We start from the raw sequence: 21,374 nt of genomic DNA, 5'->3' as shown, positions 1-21,374 counted from the left end.
AATGTGATACTAACAATATTCCACTAGGCCTTAAGATTGTTATGTATGTTCCTTATCTGAAATATACTGCTGCAATACAGGTCTAAGAGATTGTGTGATGTTGCTGTGCACAGATAGGTTTCACCCAAGACTGGCTGCATTTCAGTGGTAAATGAAGTGAGTCCTGGGGGTGGCCCTCAGAGTGGTCACTAGGGGATCAATTGTGCCACAGAGGCACAGCTCTGTGAAGGGGAGCCACACTGTCCAAGGGGGAGCTCCAGGCAGGAATCTGAACCTCCTGCTAGACATGGTAATGTTCTTGCTACTGTACTTCCCCACGTATTCAGCCAGATCTGATGGCTTGTGTGAAATGGGAAGGAGTTGGGGCCATGACCTCACTTCTTCACTCCAATTTCCTTTGCAGTGTCATGTGCCCCAAGAGCACTAGGAAAGGGCAGTACTTGTGATCTGGGGAGTGCAATGGCTGTGATGGCACTCCACTACTTCCCAGGGGCATGGTAGGGCAGGGTCTCCTTCCGCTCAGCATCCCTGAAGTAGCCTAACCCAGGCCAAAAATCACCATCCCATTCTACTGGAAGATCAGTTTCACACATGGTAAAGATCTCTTCAAACTGATTTATTTCTCTTACAGCTAGAATAAAAGTTGGTAAACAGATGCTTGAGGGAAGAGCCAATGAGCTGGTGTTTAGGTCTTTCTTCTGAGGATATGGTCATAGATGACTACTTGGAGGTAGAGATCTGTCGCAATAGGTGTCCGAGTTGTGCTGTCTCCTGGGTAAGCCTGAGACACGGAATATTATAGTTAACCAAGCTGTCAGGACAGACAAAATATAAACCATAAGAGTTACATGTATTTCCTCCTCGCTTCCCTGAAATATGGAACCTACCAACTCTGTTCAGGTTAGGTATGTAGTTTCTTAAATGCAGATTAATGTCTAAGAGCTAGCGAATAAATACCACGAACTTACCATCATTTCATATAGGATAACTCTAGGTAAAAGAAAAGGCACACTTGTGCAATCAACTGATCAAACAGATCCCAGTTGTAGAAAGCACACAGCATTGGCTTAATTTTGCTCAGACTGAAACCAATGGTAAAACTCCTTTTGATTTCAGTGGCAGCAGATTTAGGCCAATGTTAAGTGCTTTTGAAAAATCTCTCTACTTGGTTAGTGTTATAGAAAAACCCAAGACAGATGGACAGACAGATAGTTGCTGGGGATGCACATACACTATATTCTGCAACATACAAATACACAGTACATATTTCTGCAGTGTTTACATTTTTAAAAATTATAAATGAACAAAATATGTTACTTGGTGTAGCACTGTGAGTGCAAGTATCTTTCACGTAGAAATAAAATATCTGGTTATTTGTTACAGATGTTCTCCAGCTGCAGGGCATTAGATCAATGGCCCACTTTCAATGCAACCAAACACATTTTTAGGTATGCATTTTTGACTGTCTAACAAACCAATGCACTCATTTTAAAATGTGTATAATTTGACATTTTATACTGTTGCTATTCATATGCAGCCATCTTTCATGGGAAGCACTTCAAAGAAACCATCATCCTAGATCTGTTCTGTACAAACCCAAACAAATTATTGCCCAGCTTATTTCACATTGGTTTTGAGAGGAACCAAAGCATGGGTGTGTTTGTCATATTCAATCTACAGTCCAAGGGCTCAGATGTAAAGTTTAAAAAAGGGCAATCAAGATCAGAAGACTATTGTCAATTGATTTCAGAGGAACATTGTTTATAGGGTTATAACCCAGTCCTCTTCCAACATGCAAGGAAATAATACATGCAGCAATTTAAATAGCCTTCAGCGATGGCTCAAAACGGGGAAGTCCTGTGTGACTTTATTGTACACAGTATGTTTATTTTGTACAGATTTCAAAACACTTCACAAAGTTAGGTAACCATCACAGAACTAGATAAATAGCAGCAAAGTCAGCTAGAAAAGGGTGCCGACAAAGGAGAAAAGATGTTTTCAGCTGAGATCTGAAATGAGATGGAGAGTTAATGAGGCTGAGAAATACAGGAAAGATGGGAGGCGCTGCAGAGAAGTGGACTTTTGCATCAGCGTTGGTGACACTGGGCCAAATTATACCCTCATTTATATCCACGCAAGCACATAGGGTTGAAGCACATAGGGTTGCCTAGGTGTAACTGAGGGCAAAAGTTGGCTCCAGACATGGAATGATAGAGAGGAGGCCAATGCTACTCTAGAAGAAGAGATGCAGGAAAAGAAGGGATAGACTCTAAGTCTAGGAGGTAGATTGGAACAAGTCAAAGGACAAATTTTAAAACAAAGAGGGCAATTTGGATGCTGCAAAGAATGGGTATCCAGCAGAACAGTACGGGGCGGGGGGTGTGTGTGTGTGTGAAGTCATGCTCCATTGTACATATGAAAAGCTCAGAATGCAGTTCACGGACAGTACATGCTGCATCTTTGGGAACAGAAGTAGGAACTTCCATTTGTTCAATCAATTCTGCCAAGTTCAATGTAACTGGATAAAAGTCAAAACCTCTGTTGGTCGTTTTGACTTACCTCAGTGACTGTATAACCCAATATCCCCAGGAGCACTATATTACATTTTGAAAGCAAGTTTGTTTCCTCTCATCACTGGTCCAGGTTCAGTGGGTCAGATTTTCCATTGCCCTGCTCTTTATACCTAGCCATTTCCACCAGGGCCAAGTCAGTGTAAAACATGACTGTTCTGATTTGGTAGTTTTGGGCCTAAGAGTGTGAAGTGCCCAACTCCCTTTGATGTTCAATGTCTAACACCTGTAGGCCCCTTTGAAAATCCCAACCCTTAGTTTTTTGAATGTTCTGGCTGCTCAACATTGACATCACATTAACATAGGACTAAGGGCATTTTAATGTATACTACATCCAACAATGACCCGTGAGTGATTCCACACACACACACCCCTCCATTTTATGTTTTCAACAATTGTTCGGCATAATTATTTTTAAGTAAAAATAAGTTTTTTAGAATAAGGAAACCAATTCTGCTTCCACTGAAGTCAATGCCACAGCTCCTATTGACTTCAATGGGAGTAGGATCAGATCCATTATTAAAGAAAAAAGCAGTCTCTAACATGTGCTTATGCCACATTTATTTTATGACACAGAGTCTACAACATTGTTGATAAAATTCTCTTCACTCATTACCATACTTTTCCCTCTCAATTTCCCTGGTACACAGCCTTACGCAAACATCAGTCTTGTCCTGTGTTTGCTTCAATTGCAAACACTTCTGTGCTGGGACAAAGGCATTTTGCTATGCGGATGAGACTAACTTATATCCACGAGAGGGAGCACATACTGACAATTTTCTCGTGTGTGTGGGACAGCGTATTAGATGTTTAACCCTTACTCTGACATAACCACCTCAACCTTCTTCAAGGCCAGTGTATTTTATGGGAGTTTCTTCCCATAGGAATTTTCAACCCGGATAACTCCCTCTTTACACTACTCACTTGGCCGGCCACATACTGTGTTTTGTATTTTCCGGAATGATCAGAATCTTTTACTGTCATCAGACTGTTTTTGCCTCTCTGGGAACATGAACAAAACATCCAGCCAAAGGATATTAAAAAAGTCCTAATTCTTTAAGCACAGAGTCACACGCTCTGATTCCATTGCATAGCAAAATAGACAAGTATACCTTTCTGATTTTGTCTTTATTTCTATGTTGCACGCAATGCTCTGACAGTTGACTTGAGCTACGTTTTGTATTAATCTGTAAAATGTGGACAAATCTGGAAGCATCTGACTTTTAGATTTCACTCAGACCCACTGGGCCAAATTTTTTCAACTTGGGTGCCTGAAGTCAGGCAGCAAAAATCTCTGCAAGTCTACTAAAATGAGTGGCCTGATTTTCAGAGGTGCCTGGACAGTCTTTCAACTTTTGAATTTTTTAAAAAGATGTGGGGTTGTGACCCACACTAGCCCTGCTCTCTGAGTGCTTCTGAAAAGGAATCCATTTTGTTTCAGTTCACTGAAGAAAAACAAGGCATTAGGCTGTGATTCCAACGGACAGTTCCCTCTGGATTTGGTGGCAGTGGATTGCCCAGGCAGGAGCTGGGATTTTATAAATGTTCTATGGCTCCGCCCTTGTTCTGAAGGAACTTCACATTTTTTTATCCACTAGTCGGCACATTTCATAAAGGAAAATACAACTTTTAAGTAGGGGTCAAATTTGGGCCTGTCAGCCAAGTGATATGCTGCCAACATTTTAACAAGGGCCTCCCCTCAACAATTTTCCACCTCTTCTGGAGATGCATGTGATGATCTCTGGATAAAATACCCCATTCCCTCCCCCCACTAAAATCCATCTGTCCCTTCCCCAATCCTGTATTCTTCCGGGACCCAAATCCATCAGTCCTTCCAATCCCTCCCACCTTCTGCACCAGCACCTCTCAATTCACTAAAAGAAAAAGGCGGACTTGTGGCACCTTAGAGACTAACCAATTTATTTGAGCATAAGCTTTCGTGAGCTACAGCTCACTTCATCGGATGCATGATTCACCTTCCTCAGCACTTCACTCAGGCTCCTCTAGATGGCTTCCTTACTTGGAAGCAGGAGTGGGAGGAAGCAGGCTGTCCTGAGGCCTCCACTGGAAGCAGTGGGGGCAGGTAGATCAGAGACCTGTCCTGAGGCATCTCTTGGCAGTGTCTGACTGGAGGGGGATTGGGTGGGTGGGCAGTAGGTCACCTTCGGTGGTAAATTGGGAATGGGTCCTCTTTGGTTCTTGAAGTGGACAGGTCTCTCCTGACAACTGGGGGTCTTCCAGAGCTGGTGTGTGGGAGCGTGAGGGAGCGGATCTCCCTGGCTGCTGTGTAGAGGAATAGAGTTCCAGGCTCCCTCCCAATACCAGCTCTTCAGACTCTGGCCTGGGGTTCGGGAAGCAGGCACCAGTGAGAGGACAGGTGGGCCACGGTAGCTGCACAGGTCCCACTTGGTGCAGCAGCAGCTTGGTTTTCCTCATGTGCTACTGAAGTGCCTGACAGAGAGGGGAGAAGACTGGGGTGGGGGTTGCCTGGGGTGGGGGTATATCCATGCAGATATAGGGGCATTTGTGGGAAAGACACAACTACCTCAGTAATAGAAACAGTGGGCCCCACGCAAAAGGGGTTGAAAATTCTAGCGCACAGAGCAGGTTTTAGCATTCCTAGGCAAGCACAATCCATTTCTGCCCAGGATTATTGCACCGCTACCTCCAGGGCTGGCCTTAAGATTCTGGGGAGGGTAAAGGGATTCACAAAATCAAACTAATTGTCTCATTTACCATAAAAAGCATGTGCGTGTGTGAGAGAAGCTTTAGGTCCTCTCCCCACAGTTTCCTGCTGCAGAAGTGGCACGGGCTGCATAGTCCTTTCAGTCTTAGGAAACAAACAGTTTATGTTTTCACTGCTGTCTTCACAAGGAAAAGGTTCTAGAGACTTGCTGTTAAAAACAGAGTGAGCTGAGGTTATCCTTTACGGGACCTAGAGGCCAGCTGTGTTAGTGAGGGGATTGCATGCGTGTGAGCCTGAAGTATAAGGTGCATATTGATAAATAATTAGTTTGTAACAGGACTTCAACAGATATGGAATCAAAGAGCCTTGTGTAAAGGAAACTCTGAATATTGAAAAAAGGGATTTACCTTGGGATCCACATTGACGATTTTCCTATCACATTTGTTCTTGAAGAGTAATCCACATGCATTTTCGGCAATCACTTGGTAATTTGGACTGGCATTTGAAGTGCTGACATTTCTATCCCAGTTGTAAAAGCTGTGAAAATATAAAACATAAATGCTATCACTTTAATTGATGTCATACTTTCAAATTAAGAGTCTGATTCAGACCACCTTACTGATGCAAAGTAGTTCCTTAGTCCACGAATATCCCCACAGAAGTCAGTGAAATTCACTGTGGAGTGAAGTGCTACTAAAAAGAGTAAGGCTGTCAGAATCTGCTTCTACATGTCTTTTCTGTTGCATTCAGTTGATTAAAAAAGAGCCTCTGGCAAACTAAAATTGGACCCTGTGGATGCTAGCATAATATATTTAGTAGTACAGTACTGCTACTAAAAGATTCATGAACAGGGTTACCTATTGTAGGAAGCAGTGTTGGTTGAACACTACTACTGTGACAGAAACAGCTCTGCCAACCACCTGAAAGTGCTTAGACCACATTGTGGGAACTAATTACTTCCTCTTTGTATCTCATTGTAACTTGTCACTGAATGGTTGCTTTCTTGTTCTCCGATTAATGTAATTTTGGTAGAATTTTAGCTGCTGTACTGCTCCTTTTGGGCTATATACAGATCGGGTGCTGAGCATGAGTGTCCAAGAGGAAATTCATTAACACGATGAGAAGCTCCTTAAAAAACCTGCGCACTTCAAGCCTGTGATTGGTTCTAGAGCCAATATTCAAATAGGCTTATTATGCTTGCAGGCCTCTTTGTTACATGCCTTGTGTGTGTCAGTACTGAACTCCAAGCAAGCGAAAAATCATAATTCTAATGTGTCAAATAAAAAATTAAAACAGAACAATTTGAGTAATCAATTAATCAGTCTTTGCTAGATATATTTTGAGATTTCTGAATTCTAGCAGACTCATATCTCTTATTTTCCTCCTTCTAATTTTAAGAAATAATTCTTTGGGCAAGTGACAATGAAACCAGTGAAGGATCTGCCAAGTTTCCGAGCATGTGGGATGTACCAAAATGGCTGAGAGATTCCAGCCCTGCTTCTGCATTTCTTAACAGTGCTGATTTTATATTATTTGTTGGCATAGTAGTGGTGCAGCATGCTGTGTTAGGGAAATCTAAAGAGAAGAATGTGAGACAGACTTATTTCTCATCAACCAGCTCTAGCCTGGGCAGATTCTCCCCTTGGAGATAGGCAGGGTCGGTAAAAAGGCCCACCCAGATAATGGAATGAATAGCACAGGCACTGAACCCACTTTGTGTTCTCTTTGTACCTGGCACTTACACAGCATCCTCAGTCTAAGGATCTCAGAGTGCACTGCAGATATTTATTAAGCCTCATCACGCCTTTGTGAGATAGTTAAGACAAGTATTATTAGAGCTAGTTAACAGAAGGGGGAACTGAAGCACAGAGAAATTCAGCGATCTGCCCAGGTTACACAAGTCAAGGGCAGAGGTGTGACCAGAACCCGGGAGTCTAGAAGCCCAGTCCTAACCAGTAGAGGGAACCCTGTATCATTGGATGGAGTCCTGTAGCTGTCTCACACTAGTTGTAGACTGTGTCAAGGCTCTTCAGCTGTGACAATCCGGGTGAAAGCTGTACACTGGATTTTGGTCCCCACTTGCATTGGAATCTGGCTGCTAACCTATTCCAGGGGGTGAAACTCACCCTAGTGAACAGGACCTTGCTCAAGGCCGGATGCTCTCTACAAGTTCATTATACAAGTTTAGGTGAGGCTTCAGTGGTATATAGGGCCCTCAGTGCACTGGGGTAAGATTCACCCATAATGCACCAAATGTCTGACACTGCCATGAAAGTGATATTTCCTACAGAGACTGCCAATCACCTGCTGACCAAAAGAAACAGTGACAGACACCAGCTGGGTATGGGCTTTGTTGGCCCAGACTTAGCACTGGCCACTTAAATCAGCAACAAAAGTAAAAAGCAAAGCAAAGCAAAGCAAAACAACAACAGTGTAAAAAGGATTTGTGCCTGTTCTAGCCCCACTCCCATCCCATGGGGTTAGATTATACTATAATGGGTTATTTTCCTCAAAACAAGGATCAGTTCCTTGATTCGGTTCTCTAGTATTCCCTCCCTACCACACATATACCAAGATCAAACTATTCCCAATAGCAGATTGGGAATTCAGTCAAAAGCTAATTATAAACAGTGATGGCTTGACAGCTTTTTCCAGTTTGTGATTCTATGAATTTGCAATGTGAGCTATCCAACTTCACTTCCCCTTCCTATAATTTAACTCCCGACTTTTTACAGTTTGGCAGCAAAAGAAGGGGTGGTGACGGGGGAGATGTAGGACAATGAAGGACAAAAGAAATGGAAATCAAAACCAAAACACTCACCGTTACCCTGAACTAAATGACATCCTCATGATTTGTGCCCTCCAGTAGTATCATAGCGGTAATCATTTTAATAGGGGGAAAACTGGCATTCTTCACGTGCTTGCCAAGTATGATGACGTATCAACGTATTTAGATTGGGTTTGGCCTTTCAGTCCTTTCATAGCTTTCTGGAGCAAGTGAGGTCAACGTCTCAGTAGGACATGGCACTGTGTGATGGAGCACATGTGCCTGACTCCGCCCCAACCACTGGTTTCTAACAAGGTGCATGGCTCAGGCCCCTGGTTAGACAGAAACATGCTACTTTTTTCAAGGAAAACAGGTTAAGACGCTGGGGTTTGGCTTTCCTTTTAAACTTTAAGCAGCTTTGATTGAAATAAGCACATTTGCCAAACGGTTGCCATGTTACAGTGTGATTCGTCATGGTGCTTTGGAAAACCAAGGCAGTTCAATTTGCTAAGTAGCTACTGTGCAGTGTAACTGTTTTTCATGAAGGTTTTTGCTTTGATCACTGTTGGTATATTGTTATCATAAGAACGGCCAGACTGGGTCAGACCAAAGGTCCATCTGAGCTGGATGTCTTCCCACAGTGGCCAATGGCAGGTGCCCCAGAGGGAATGAACAGAACAGGTAATCATCAAGCGATCCATTCCTTGTCGCTCATTCCCAGCTTCTAGCAAACAGAGGCTAGGGACACCATCCCTGCCCATCCTGGCTAATAGCCATTGATGGACCTGCCCTCCATGAATTTATCTAGTTCTTTTCTGAACCCTGTTATAGTCTTGGCCTTCACAACATCCTCAGGCAAAGAGTTCCACAGGTTGACTGTGCGTTGCGTGAAGAAATACTTCCTTTTGTTTGTTTTAAACCTGCTGCCTATTAATTTCATTTGGTGCCCCTAGCTCTTGTGTTATGAGAAGGAGTAAATAACACTTCCTTATTTACTTTTCCACACCAGTCATGATTTTATAGACCTCTGTCATATCCCCCTAGTCATCTCTAGTTCCAGTCTTATTAATCTCTCCTCATACAGAAGCCGTTCCAAACCCCTAATAATTTTTGTTGCCCTTTTCTGGCCCTTTTCTAATACCAATTTATCTTTTTTGAGATGGGTTGACCACATCTGCATGCAGTATTTAAGTTGTGGGCGTACTATGGATTTATATAAAGGCAATATGATATTTTCTGTCTTATTATCCCTTTCTTAATGATGCCCAACATTCTGTTCGCTTTTTTGACTGCCACAGCACTTTGAGTGGATGTTTTCAGAGAACTATCTACAATGACTCCAAGATCTCTTTTTGAGTGGTAACAGCCAATTCAGACCCCATCATTTTATATGTATAGTTGGGATTACGTTTTCCAATGTAAATTACTTTGCATTTCTCAACATTGAATGTCATCTGTCATTTTGTTGCCCAGTCATCTCGTTTTGAGAGATCCTTTTGTAGTTCTTCACAGTCTGTCTCAACTATCTTGAGTAGTTTAGTATCATTTGCAAATTTTGCCACCTCACTGTTTACCTCTTTTCCCAGATCATTTATGAATATGTTGAATAGGACTGGAGGAAGAAAAATACCTGTTGAAAGTTAGCTAAAAAGATATGGCCTGATTCTCCTCACAATCCAGTGTAAATCAGGAGCAATTCCACTGAAGTTAGTGAGTTGCGCTGGTGTAAATGAAAATCTGGCTCACGGGGTCAAATTATTTCTGGATCTCATTGGGTGGTGGGATAGGGTGACAGGAGTCTTTCCCCTCTCTCAGTGCACCTGCAAAATAGGCAGCTATGAAGCTGGATTCTGATACCTTTCATCACCAAGTCTAATACTGTACTCATGACTGGTCCCATTGAAATCAATGGGATTGCTTGTGGAGGGAGGGGGTGATGAAGGGTCTCAGAAGCTGGTCTATAATTTGACTCCTCACTGTGCTCGGGATTGCAAAAAGCGAGAGGGTGTCTAGCACTGCAAGCAGAGCCAACCTTTGAAAACATTTCAGCTCTGCCTTTGATAACAAGATAACATTACCATGGTGTTAGCTGTATCCCTGTACCAGCGTGATTGGAGCCATAATGTTATTTAGTCACAAAGGCATTTGAAACGTTTTCAAGGATGACCTACTGTATCAGCCCAGAGGAAGTACACCTGAGTAGGGAAGGGATGCAGCCATGGTTCACCTGCCTGCTAAAAGCTGGACAGCTCCTGCAGGGTTGCTCTGGGGCAGTACAGATCAGACCTTTTTAAAGGTGTTGCCAGAGTCTCTTCTCTGTATTTTCCCCAGCAACCCTGGAAACATAATCAGGGAAATCCTGGCTCCATTGAGGTCAATGGCGCTAGGATTTCACTCAGTATCTCCCTCCATCACTACTGGAATGCTATACATGCATTTTAGCCCATCACTCTAGGAGATCACAGAGCCACTGTGTGGTCCACAAGCACACAGAGTAATACAACTCCATCAGAAATACGTCCATACTAATCAGTAATGGCGCGTGTTTTAAACATGTCCTGCCGCTATGCTAACTCCAAAGGAGCTGTCAGATGTATCTATCCTTTGCTTTGTCCCTTTAAAAATCCCTAGATTTGTTTTTACTTAATAGGCACTCTAGAAAGTCGCTAGGTACACATTACATGAGAGCTCTGAAAACATCCGTCTACTCTGTCCCGCCTAGATCATCCAGGGCAGGTTTCCATTCACTTTGAATAATAAAAGGAAATGATCAAGCACACAAATCTAGACAGAGAGCCAAAATCCTGCCCCAGCACCAGCAAATCAGGGCAGCGAGGATCAGCAGACATGCTGGCAGGTGTGTCCTCTGTAAACAAATGGTAAAGATTAATGCCAATATATCTTTATTAAGTGATGGGAGGTGTCCAGTGGGGTGCCACAGAGATTGGCTTTAGGCTTGATTTTATTTAACATCTGAAGTGGCGTGCCGGAGCAGTTCTAAGATCAAAGGGTTTGCAGAGATCCTGTTGGTGATGTAACCCTTTGATCCTACTCACTCCTCGCTCCACTGACTCCTGATCCCCCCCAAGCCACATGCTGCTCCACCTCCCCTCTTGGTTCTGCCTCTTAGATTGCCCCTTTTCACCTGCACCAAGTAACAAGAGAGAGGGCCTAATTTTTAATGAGGAGGAGAACCTGCAGCTGCCATTGACCTGATTTGAAGCTATGTGCATGCTTAGCATGTCTGAGAATCAGGCTTGATTGTTTATGGTGGTACATGGGCATATTACTAGGAGTACAGGGATGAAATTGAGCAGAGATAAATTTGTAAAGGTTGTACCGTGAGGGAGAGGAAAGTGATGAAAAACTGAGCCACTTCATGTTTTTTAAACTCTAAAATATTCTCAGATAGTTTTTTGTAAGACACGTAGAAGGTAGAGACTATTCGATGCTGTGATGTGATACAGGATTGGCACTTGTTTGGGATGATCTATGTAACTCACCTGTGGTTTCACTACTCGAGAATTATGAAGCTTCTTCCAACACATGCTGCTAAAACCTTTATATGACAACCATGCCTGGATCTGTATCTTTACAGATATTGGATCAGATTCTCCCACTCCACCTCAGAGATACCTACACCATTTCGAAGTGGGTGCAAAGTGCTGGCCACTGTCAGAGACCGGATACTTGACTAGATGGCCCACAGGCAGGGCCGACTCGAGGCACCAGCAAAACAAGCAGGTGCTTGGGGCGGCCTATTTCTAGGGGCAGCATTCCGGCGCCGGCCATGCCGCCCCTAGAAATGTGCCCCCGCCGCTCCAGCTCGCCTCCGCTCCACCTGCTCCCCTGAGCGCACCGCCGCCGCTCCGCTTCTCCCCCCTCGCTCCCAGGCTTGCCGCGCGCCAAACAGCTGTTTCACGTGGCAAGCCGGGGAGGGAGGGAGGAGAAGCCGAGCAGCAGTGTGCTCGGGGGAGGCGGTGGTGGTGGAGCGGAGGTGAGCTGGGGCGGGGAGCGGTTCCTCTACCACCCCCCCCGTTACTGCCTGCGCTCCCCCCCTTGCTCACCTCCACTCCACCTGCTCCCCGGAAGGCGCTGCCTCTCCCTCGCCTGAGAGGGAGGGGGGAGAAGCGGAGCGGCGGCATGTTCAGGGGAGCAGGTGGAGTGGAGGTGAGCTAGGGCAGGGGAGTTGCGGGGGGGTAAGCTGCAGGAAGCAATGGGGTGGGGGGAAATGCGGCGCACCCAGGGGAGGAGGTAGGGCTGGGGATTTGGGGAAGGGGTTGGGAAGGGGTGGAGTTGGGGTGGAGCCAGGGGCAGGGGGAGAAAAAAGCGTGGGCGGCCACAAATTTTTTTGCTTGGGGCGGCAAAAATCCTAGAGCCGGCCCTGCCCCCAGGTCTGATTCAGTTTGGCAATTCCTAGGTAAAGTGATGTGAAATGCTACCATTCTGATTTACTACCATGTTATACCCACTTTTCACAAATATAAATTACCACACAAGGTGCAGTGGAGAGGCAGGCCCATAAATTGATTGCTCATTTTTTGCTGAATCAAGGGACCTGGTGATTCCGGTGAACAGGTCCTCTCTGTTTTCATTGCACGGGCAAAACCGGTGCAAGTTTTCTTGCCATTGTTCTACTACTACTACATGTCACTGTTGCTCTGAAAGTGCCACATCTAGGAATGAGGAAATACTTCGTTCCCATTTAGTTCTCAACTTTTCTGCTGGAGTCTGCCAACAAAGTTGCCACTTCATAACAATTGTGAGGGTGGGTTTGTGTTGTGGACATTTGTCCAGTAAGAACAGCCTGGAGACAATCAACTGAAAGACAATCAAGTTCACTGAGGACATTGAACAGCCAGGAAATCTGGGGCTGGATTTGAACCGAATACCTGTAGATCACGTTCTTTAACTCATTCCTAGTCATCTGATCTGTAAATCAGAAGCAGCCAAATATTGGCCAGCTGAGGGTTGCAGACTAATTGTTATCAAATAAAGTACCTGTTGCTCTTTTCTGTAATATTATAATGTGGCCTTTATAGACTGCAAGACCTAGCATGCAATACTCCCTCTTGACCAGTATAGTCTCTACTGTGATCAGAATGGAGCATTGCATAGAAATTTATGGTATTCTCTGCCTTCTTCACTTCTAAATTAAAGATGTGGGTGGCTGCAGGTCACCTTATAGGAACTCTGAGCCACATCTGGTATGTGAACTGAATTTTGGTCAGCCTTTCTGTAACTTAATGTGGCCTTACGGAGCTGGCCTAGCATACAACAGCTCTGAGCTGTAAATCAATGTGCTTTCATTTTTTGTGGGCATTAGTAAGTGTCCTGAATATGATAGTATTTAGAAATCATTCTGGTAGCTGAGATATTTTTCATGTAATCTGCTCAGCACTTGCATCATTTCTTTTGAGCTATTATTGTATGGCATTTGCATTTTGAGGATGAAGGGCAGAATTAATAAAAAAAATATGAAAGCAATAGAAAGAAAGGAAATTAAAGTCCTCAGGGTTCAGGCCCAATCCCAAGACATGACGAAACTCCTGTCAGATTCCAGAAGCTGTCTTCTAATCACTCAGAATTTATTATCTTATTAGTTCTCACCACTTTTAAAAGAAGAAAAAAAATATAGCCATGGAAACCAGAAAGCTTTACCTTGAATCCAAGACAAAGAAGCTAAATGGGAGCATGCAATGACTGAAGGAACAACAGGATTAGTAGTTTATACATATTGTGCAACCAACAGAGTCATTGAAGACCTTTTGGAAGTTATATATAGCTAATAGATATTAACAGATATCAGCAATGTCTTTCTTCTTTTATATCCAACTATAATTTAAGATAAGATAATTAATAGCCAATAAATCAAATAATTTGGGTTTTTTTCTTTCATTTTTTAAGAGTTTTGGTAGGAAGCACAGAAAACCAAAAATACAAATCTCTATTATGGAAGATTCCACGGTCTTGTGTTAAGAGTGCAAAAGTGTCACTTGCAAAATGCAGATGCGCAATCCAATATGTTCTAGTCTCACAATAACTGTCCCAATGTGTCAAGATTTTGGACACTATTGTTTTGACACCAATGAATGTTGAGTTGACTTATTATTGATTTACTGAAATCATTCTTTCATTATCAAAGAAAGGGGACATTATAATAATTGATAGTGGCTTATCTGGAAATAAAAGCAAGGGATCACAATAGAGTTCTTAAGTTTAAACAGCTCATATTGATCATTATTAGTTTCCTTTCCATATGAATAAAGACTGATAGGCGCTGATTCAAAGAAGCACTTAAGGTCAGATTTTAAAGGTGTTTAGGCACCTGAAGATGCAGATAGGTGCCCAGTGGGATTTTCAAAAGTGCCAAGTGCATAATTGCCAATGACATCAATGGGAGTTGGACATTAGGCGCCTAGCTATATCTTTAAGGTCCTAAATACCTTTAAAATCTGGCCCTAAGCCCATGCTTAACTTTAAACACTTGCTTAAGTTGCATTGAAGTCAGTCCTTAGGTGGATCAGGACCATAACATGCAATGATGAGCAGGAAGACCTAGGGAGAGGGAACAACTAGAAAGGTAGGGGACTTTGTAAAGGAAATGTTACAGTATTGTATTGATTTCAATATGTCTCTTCTTCGTGGGGTTGGGCCAGCTTCCTGAATATTTTTCTTTTTGAAGGAAGCAGGGTTAATATCCATGAATAAATCAATCTCTTAGATCAAAGTTTGATAAACTCTCCAAGATGGAAACACTGGATCTTTTTGAAGGCATCCATTCAAAGCCTTACACAATATATGCATATATCTCTCTGTCTTTCTTTCTATGGTTTCTTCAAGGGGTTGTCTTCCTTTTCAATTATAATCTCCTTAGGCACTGAAAAAGCTCAGTCCAGAAACAATCAATCTATAGAACCATACACTAAAAATTCCTGCCACTAGCCACACTGGCAAAATAAATAAATCACAATTTTATGAAAAATCAACACATTTTTGGGCTTTGCCTCAAATATACGCACCTCTTTTGACAAAGCCACCCTCCATGCTTGAAAATTACCCCTCTCTCCTGCCCGGGTAAAAAGGTTCAGAAGCCTCACTTCTGGCAAACATTTTAAGACCCATAGGCCTGGGTCACCAAGAGACTCCTCACAACTATTTGTTCCCTTAATCATTGCAGAGGAGCTTTTCAAAGCAGTCGAAGGGGGATTTAGACACATATCTGCCATTGAAATTATTGGAAGATGTATGTCCGAATTCTCTGCTTTGAGATTCTCAGTCCAACTGCATCTCCAACTTGGTCATCCTTCTCGAAGACCCTGAAATAGCCGGTGAGCTAATGGTATTTCTCACTGTGTTCTTTTCATCGTCAGCTGTCAGCTGTAGCGTAGACCAACATTGGAATGAACACCACAAAAGCCTCTACAGCCTGAAAGGATTTTCAGAGATCTCCAATAGAAGATGATGTAACTTGGAGGTGAACCAATGAACCTAAGAATTGTGTTGATTTCTTCAGTGAGTGTAGCCCTTTCTATACTAGGGAATTAAAAAAAAATCCCGCTACTGTTAATACTGGGGCAACACCATCAGTTTTAGAAATGCTGGGAGGCATCATGGCTCTCTGGCTCTTGTAGCCATTTTCAGCACTTCACTACTCCAAGAAGTCTGGTATCATCTGAACTTTTTCATCAAAATTTGGAAGACAGATTTTAAGTACCTAAGCACAGCTTCAAAATTCTGCCCTATCTCCCATCTTGGTATACTCCCAGGACTTTTATCTGTTTCAAGGTGACCTCAGCTTCAAAATATGGGAAGAGGAGTGATTACCACATGATAGTGATTCCCCCTCCCCCCACAAAAACAATGAGTTTCCAGCAACTTAAATTTCAAACTTCTCTCTACTGACTTCTGCATGTGTTTGTGAACAAGACATTTCTGATGTCTATTCGGGAAAGATATACCCACATCAAGGAAAAATTCTGTTGGAAGAAGATTTCCTAAGATGGTTAGACGGTAGGGGCTTTTATCAAATGTACTCCTTAACAAAACACACCTAAGAGAAGGCTATGAATTGCAAACTCTGGGCACAGGATGTGAAAACCACCATGGGCAACAGACAATGGGCATGTACTTTACAGCACCCATTAGAAACATCAATATTTCATACTTACAAGGAGACACATTTTGTTAGTATCAGACAAGGTTTGAGCACTCTGCAGCCTCCATTGAAGTTGATGGAAATTGCTGGGTGTTCAGGAGTTTTGAAAATTAGGTCACTTGTTCAGGTGCCTAAATATGGTCCTAGAAACCTAACCTTAGGCACCCCTCCATTAAAATCATGGCCTTGATATTTTTAATTATATTTTTAAATTTGTATTGACCTTTCAGGAAACACATGGACCATTTTTCCCTGTTACATATCCCATCTATCATACTTTACACATTTCAGCTGTTGGTGTGATGCACCATAACATGACATGAATGGCGCAAATCATCATTTTTATATTGAAAACAGACTTTTTTTTATCTTTCATGTCGAAAATCTGCTACCAATCTGGAAGATTGATATGTTCAGTTTAAATGTACTTTTAGCAGCAGCGCAAACAGATGATATAGTTTCTCTGTAGTCAACTGTTCTATTTCTATCCAAACAACGTGGCATGTCTGGGTTATGAATAACACAATATGGTATAAAGAATGAATCACATTCCTTTTATCTTTTCATTCTACAACAGATTTATATTCACTGCTTCTAACCTGACTGCAAAGATCCTGTACACGAGACACATACCTGTAGCTAGATTTTCAAAATGTTGTCATCTCCTTGCACATGTTAAAACTAGAAACAGGCTATAACCAGAACCTTGAACCTAAACCTCTTTGAAAGTCAGAGGGAATTTGGATTCAGACCCCAGAAACTGAATTCACTAATACAGTTTTGGTTCTGGGTTAGATAAAAACCCCAAAAGGGCTTATTTTTCAATTCCAGCTCAGACAGCTGCTTTCACAAGATTATAGCCCATTAGGACAGACATGAGAACAGCTGATCATGCTGGCTTTTTTCACTTTTAGTCAAAATCTTACAATACCACTGAACTTGAACCATGGACTAAACCTACTCTGGATCTGAACAGGGTCTCCATATCCCATCTCTAGTAAAAACAATGAATTGTGTGTGGCAGTGCACATCTGGGCCATGGAACTAAAAATGTGCGACACTGATGACTTGACCGCAAATGCACACATCTAAGTTACTTTTTTTCTGCACAGCTCAGCTAGGAGGAGAATGAATGGCACTTTCTGAAGATTGTTGGACAAGTGTGGGTTCTCAAAGAAAAAGTTGTGCAAGAAGCTTTCCTTTATCTTTATCAGGCAACTTTACACAGAGGAAAACCTCAACTGAGTTAAACTTGTTTTTATAGAATCGTAAAAGTCGCAGCAAAAGTACTTCTAATTATTATTATTGTCCATCCATAGCACTTTATTTTACACAGCACTTTACAAAGAGCTTACCATTTAAATAAGACCAGGTGTACAGAGACAGTCCAAGACACAGGTGTTGGAAGGGGGTGGAGATCACTGACAAGGAGAGGAAGGGAAGAGGGGTTTAAGAAGGTATTGAGGGAGGAGAGGGCTCTTGGTAAATAAAGCCAGAAGTGCTGATTCAGCAAAGAATTTTAAGCACATTGAATACAATGGGACTACTCAGTGTGCTTAAACTTGCCTTGGGACCTTATTGAATCAGGGCCAAAGAGAGTGTTCAAGCTGTAGCGGGCTGCATGAAAGAAAGCAGAAAGTATGAAAGGGAGATGAAAGTAGGAGTAGGGCACAGGGACTGGAAGGCGTGAAAGGAGAAGGAAGGGTACATCAAAGAAATGAGCAAAGATGTTTGCAAGAGTTTGCAGGGTCTTGTAAGCGAGGACAAGGATCTCAAATCTGATGTGATAAGAGACAGGATGTCGGTAAAGAGATTCAAGCAGGGAGTGAGTTGGCCAGAGTAATAATTACTCATATTAGCTGCAAAAATACCCTAAGGTGTTTGGATCAGAGAGAGAGCAAACAAAGAATATACATGTCCTTGCAAGGAATGGGAGTGAATACCCAGCATGGGGATAAACAGATACATAAGAATATAGCAGCTGTAATTTTTTTAACATTCCAAGGGAACAAGATTCATATAAACATATGACAAAGAACATTTTGTATCTGTATGAGATTTGATGAGTCAAACACACAGAAGAACTACACTTAATCTGCAATGATTAACATTATGTCACCTGTAGTTTGTTAAGGAACAGGCTTATTATCTGCTACAGAGCCCATTATTAGAATATTGACAGAACATCGCAGCTGTCTTCTTCTGCAGGTAGGTTCGGAAGTCTGCAGCAGTAGTCTTTCACATATCTTTTTGACATTTATGATTATTGTTCCAACTCAAAAGGGTTGATTCCTGCATGTTTTTGAAGGTTAATGTCAATTCCTATTTAATCAAAGCAATGCACTCATTACTAGCCAAGACAATAAGTAACTAACTAAAACAACGACAACTACTTAAACTGAAGGCGCTAGCCCAGGTCTGGAAGGCAGACAAATACTGTCAGGTTCCCTAGGGTTGCGATAGCGGTCAAGGAACAGAGGTGGTTGGAGGATATTTCAGATGGGGGCCCGTTCCAAGGAACACGGCTTTGACAGAGGTTCTGCGAGCTTAACACGAAGGAGCACTGTTCCCACAAGTGGGAATGCATACCTGCCTTTGAAAAAGAACTTAGTGATAATGGGTATGATTGTCTTCTAACTTACCCTTGTTTTATAAAAGTCAAAATCTATCAGCTCCAGTGGAGTTACTTCTAATTGACATTGGTGTAAGTGAATGAAGAATCAGGCCCAGGATCTGAGACTGGGAGATTGGGATAGTGTCCTCTAGTCTTGGGATGGTGTCCTAAGGCTCTGTTTGCCAGAAGCTGGGAATGAGCGACAGGGAATGGATCACCTGATGATGACCTGTTCTGTTCATTCCTTATGGGGCACCTGGCACTGGCCACTTGTCGGAAGACAGGATACTGGGCTACATGGCCCTTTGGTCTGAGCCAGTATGGCTGTTCTTATGACTGTCCAAAATGTAGCATTAAATCAGAAAAACTTTGTTTTAATCCCGTTTTACAGGAGATGTGGATACAACATTTAGGAGAAATAAATGACATATAAAATCCCATGAAATCAATGGCAATCTTACAACTGAGTTCCGTGGGCTCTGGATCTGGTCCATAAAGACCTTCGGTTGCAGTAGTGAAACTGGAATGGGGTGATTTGAAAAGGTTAGGAAAGAGGTGTTTACTGAAGTTTTGATACGGACTTGTCACTTCATGGTTTTGGAAACACTTCAGTGGATTTGTTTTAAAAAGAAGATAGCATCAGCTCTACAATATACTGCAGTGGAACTCGTGATCAGCAAATGAGAGCAAATGTATTCTCAAGTGCCCTGATTCTGAGAGAAGGACAAAACAACTTTTAGAAACAGGGTACAGTCCTACTCCCATTGAGGTCAAAGGCAAAACTTTGATTACCTTCAGGGGGAGTAGGGCTAGGCTTAGGGAGGAGCACACACTTTTTCCCAGATCTGCACAGACCATAAATGAAATCATGTGTCCATTGCTGTCCATGGTAAAACTCCCATGGATATCCATGGGGCCATGATTTTACTATATACTGTGTAAAGACAATTCTTTTCTTTGTAATACTAAGATTTTTTTTTCAGTTACAAATCCTGGAAAGTCATGTATTTGCTGTAAAGACACACAACAATACATATTTTTATTCTGATCATAACGTGCATAAATTATGATGATATATTTAAGCACTGATAGTGTGGTCAGTGCTGTAAAAGACAGAAGAAGAAAAGGTCCCTCACAATCTAGGTTGTGAGGTAACATGATACACAAGGAGAGTACCCCGGGTGGCTAGAAAAAGATTATTTGAATTTTAACTAGTGGGCAGATATGATCGCGAGGAGTTAACATCAGTAGGCTTGGTGGAAGCCAGAGACTTGAAAGACAAGGGGATGGTCATCTGTCAGAACAGAGTGAGGAAGGAATTCATGGTGAACTGAGTAACATGGAAAAAGATGGGAATAAGAGAAGAATACAAAACAAACAATGAGGTGAGAGGCATTAGCAGAGCAAAGGAAAAGAGCTGGGGTGTAGAAGGAAATGAGACCGCAGTATGGGCATGAGTGGAGATGTGCAGGGCCTTGATGAGGAGAAGAAACCTGAAATACATGCAAGAAGAAAGAGGAAGCCATGGGGGAAATTCAGGCAGAGTAGTGACATGTTCTGAGTGGTGGGTAAGGAAGATATTTTTAAGCACAGTATTTCGGATTGACTGGAGGATAGTGTGGTGGGAATGAGAGGAGAAGGGGAAACTACATAGTCAGTACATGGGGCATGGGAAAGCGTTTTAAAAGTAAAGATGCAAAGGAAGGTGCAAACTGTTGAGATGTACAGAAAGAAATGAAGGATTGGTGATACTGATGTGGGGGTGAAAGAAAGATGTGTCAAGATGGACACCAATTCTACCAATCAAAATGATGGGTGGAACAGTGGTGTGAGTGACAGTGATGAAGAAGGAAGAGGAAAGAGTTTAGGGAGGACAAATGATGGAAATTAAAATCCTGAAGAACACAAGGAATATTCATTCTGTGAAGACAGAATATAGATCTTCATTTTCCTTTATATAGCTGTATATCCTCCTAAACTCTTTCTTCTTCATCACTGTCACTCACACCAATATTCCACCCATCATTCTGACTGGTAGAATTGGTGTCCATCTTGACACATCTTTCCCTCAATCCCCATATTAATATACATATTTTGTCCACCTACTGCAGCCCCCCCCTTCTCCATCTAATCTGATATCACTGATGTGGGAGTGAGGGAAAAAGATATGTATGGAAAATGTAGATAAATTACTCCCAAAAGAAGAACTTGGAATTATGGTATGTACTCTATACCAGTTTAAGAGCAGAAAAATTAAACTCATAGAAGGGTTAATTGAGTTCTGGCAATCTAGCAATCCTGAATAATTAAAAAAAAAGTTTAGGAATTGTTAAATTAGACTCCCTCTCAATGTTTTCAGCTGGGCTTTTGCATATTTTTGTTTATAGAAAAAGATTACCTCAGTTATATGTCTGCTTTATGTAGTTTATTATGAACTGATTATTAGAAATTTGACAATTGTGCTATATATGCTACAGAATACTGCTGTGTTATATGTAATATTTATAGAGATAGGTATAGTCCCATCCAGATGTGCAGGGATTTACACTTGCACTGAACTGAAAATATGCACTACAGCA

General features: G+C 42.2%; 1 protein-coding gene across 1 annotated transcript in view; it reads right to left on the bottom strand.

Annotated features, from left to right (window-relative positions):
- Positions 1-601: 601 nt before the first annotated feature.
- CFAP299 (cilia and flagella associated protein 299) overlaps positions 602-21,374 on the bottom strand; it is a 395,611-nt gene continuing 374,838 nt past the window's right edge. The window contains exons 5-6 of the mRNA XM_073340486.2: positions 5,664-5,793; positions 602-781 (exon numbers count right to left, since the gene is read on the bottom strand). Of these exons, the coding sequence (XP_073196587.1) occupies positions 686-781; positions 5,664-5,793 (226 nt within the window). The 3' untranslated portion in view covers positions 602-685. The remainder of the gene's footprint in view (positions 782-5,663; positions 5,794-21,374) is intronic.

Source organism: Lepidochelys kempii, chromosome 4 (assembly GCF_965140285.1).
Source record: "Lepidochelys kempii isolate rLepKem1 chromosome 4, rLepKem1.hap1, whole genome shotgun sequence".
Lineage (NCBI taxonomy): Eukaryota > Metazoa > Chordata > Testudines > Cheloniidae > Lepidochelys > Lepidochelys kempii.
This window is presented reverse-complemented; position numbering and strand designations above follow the sequence as displayed.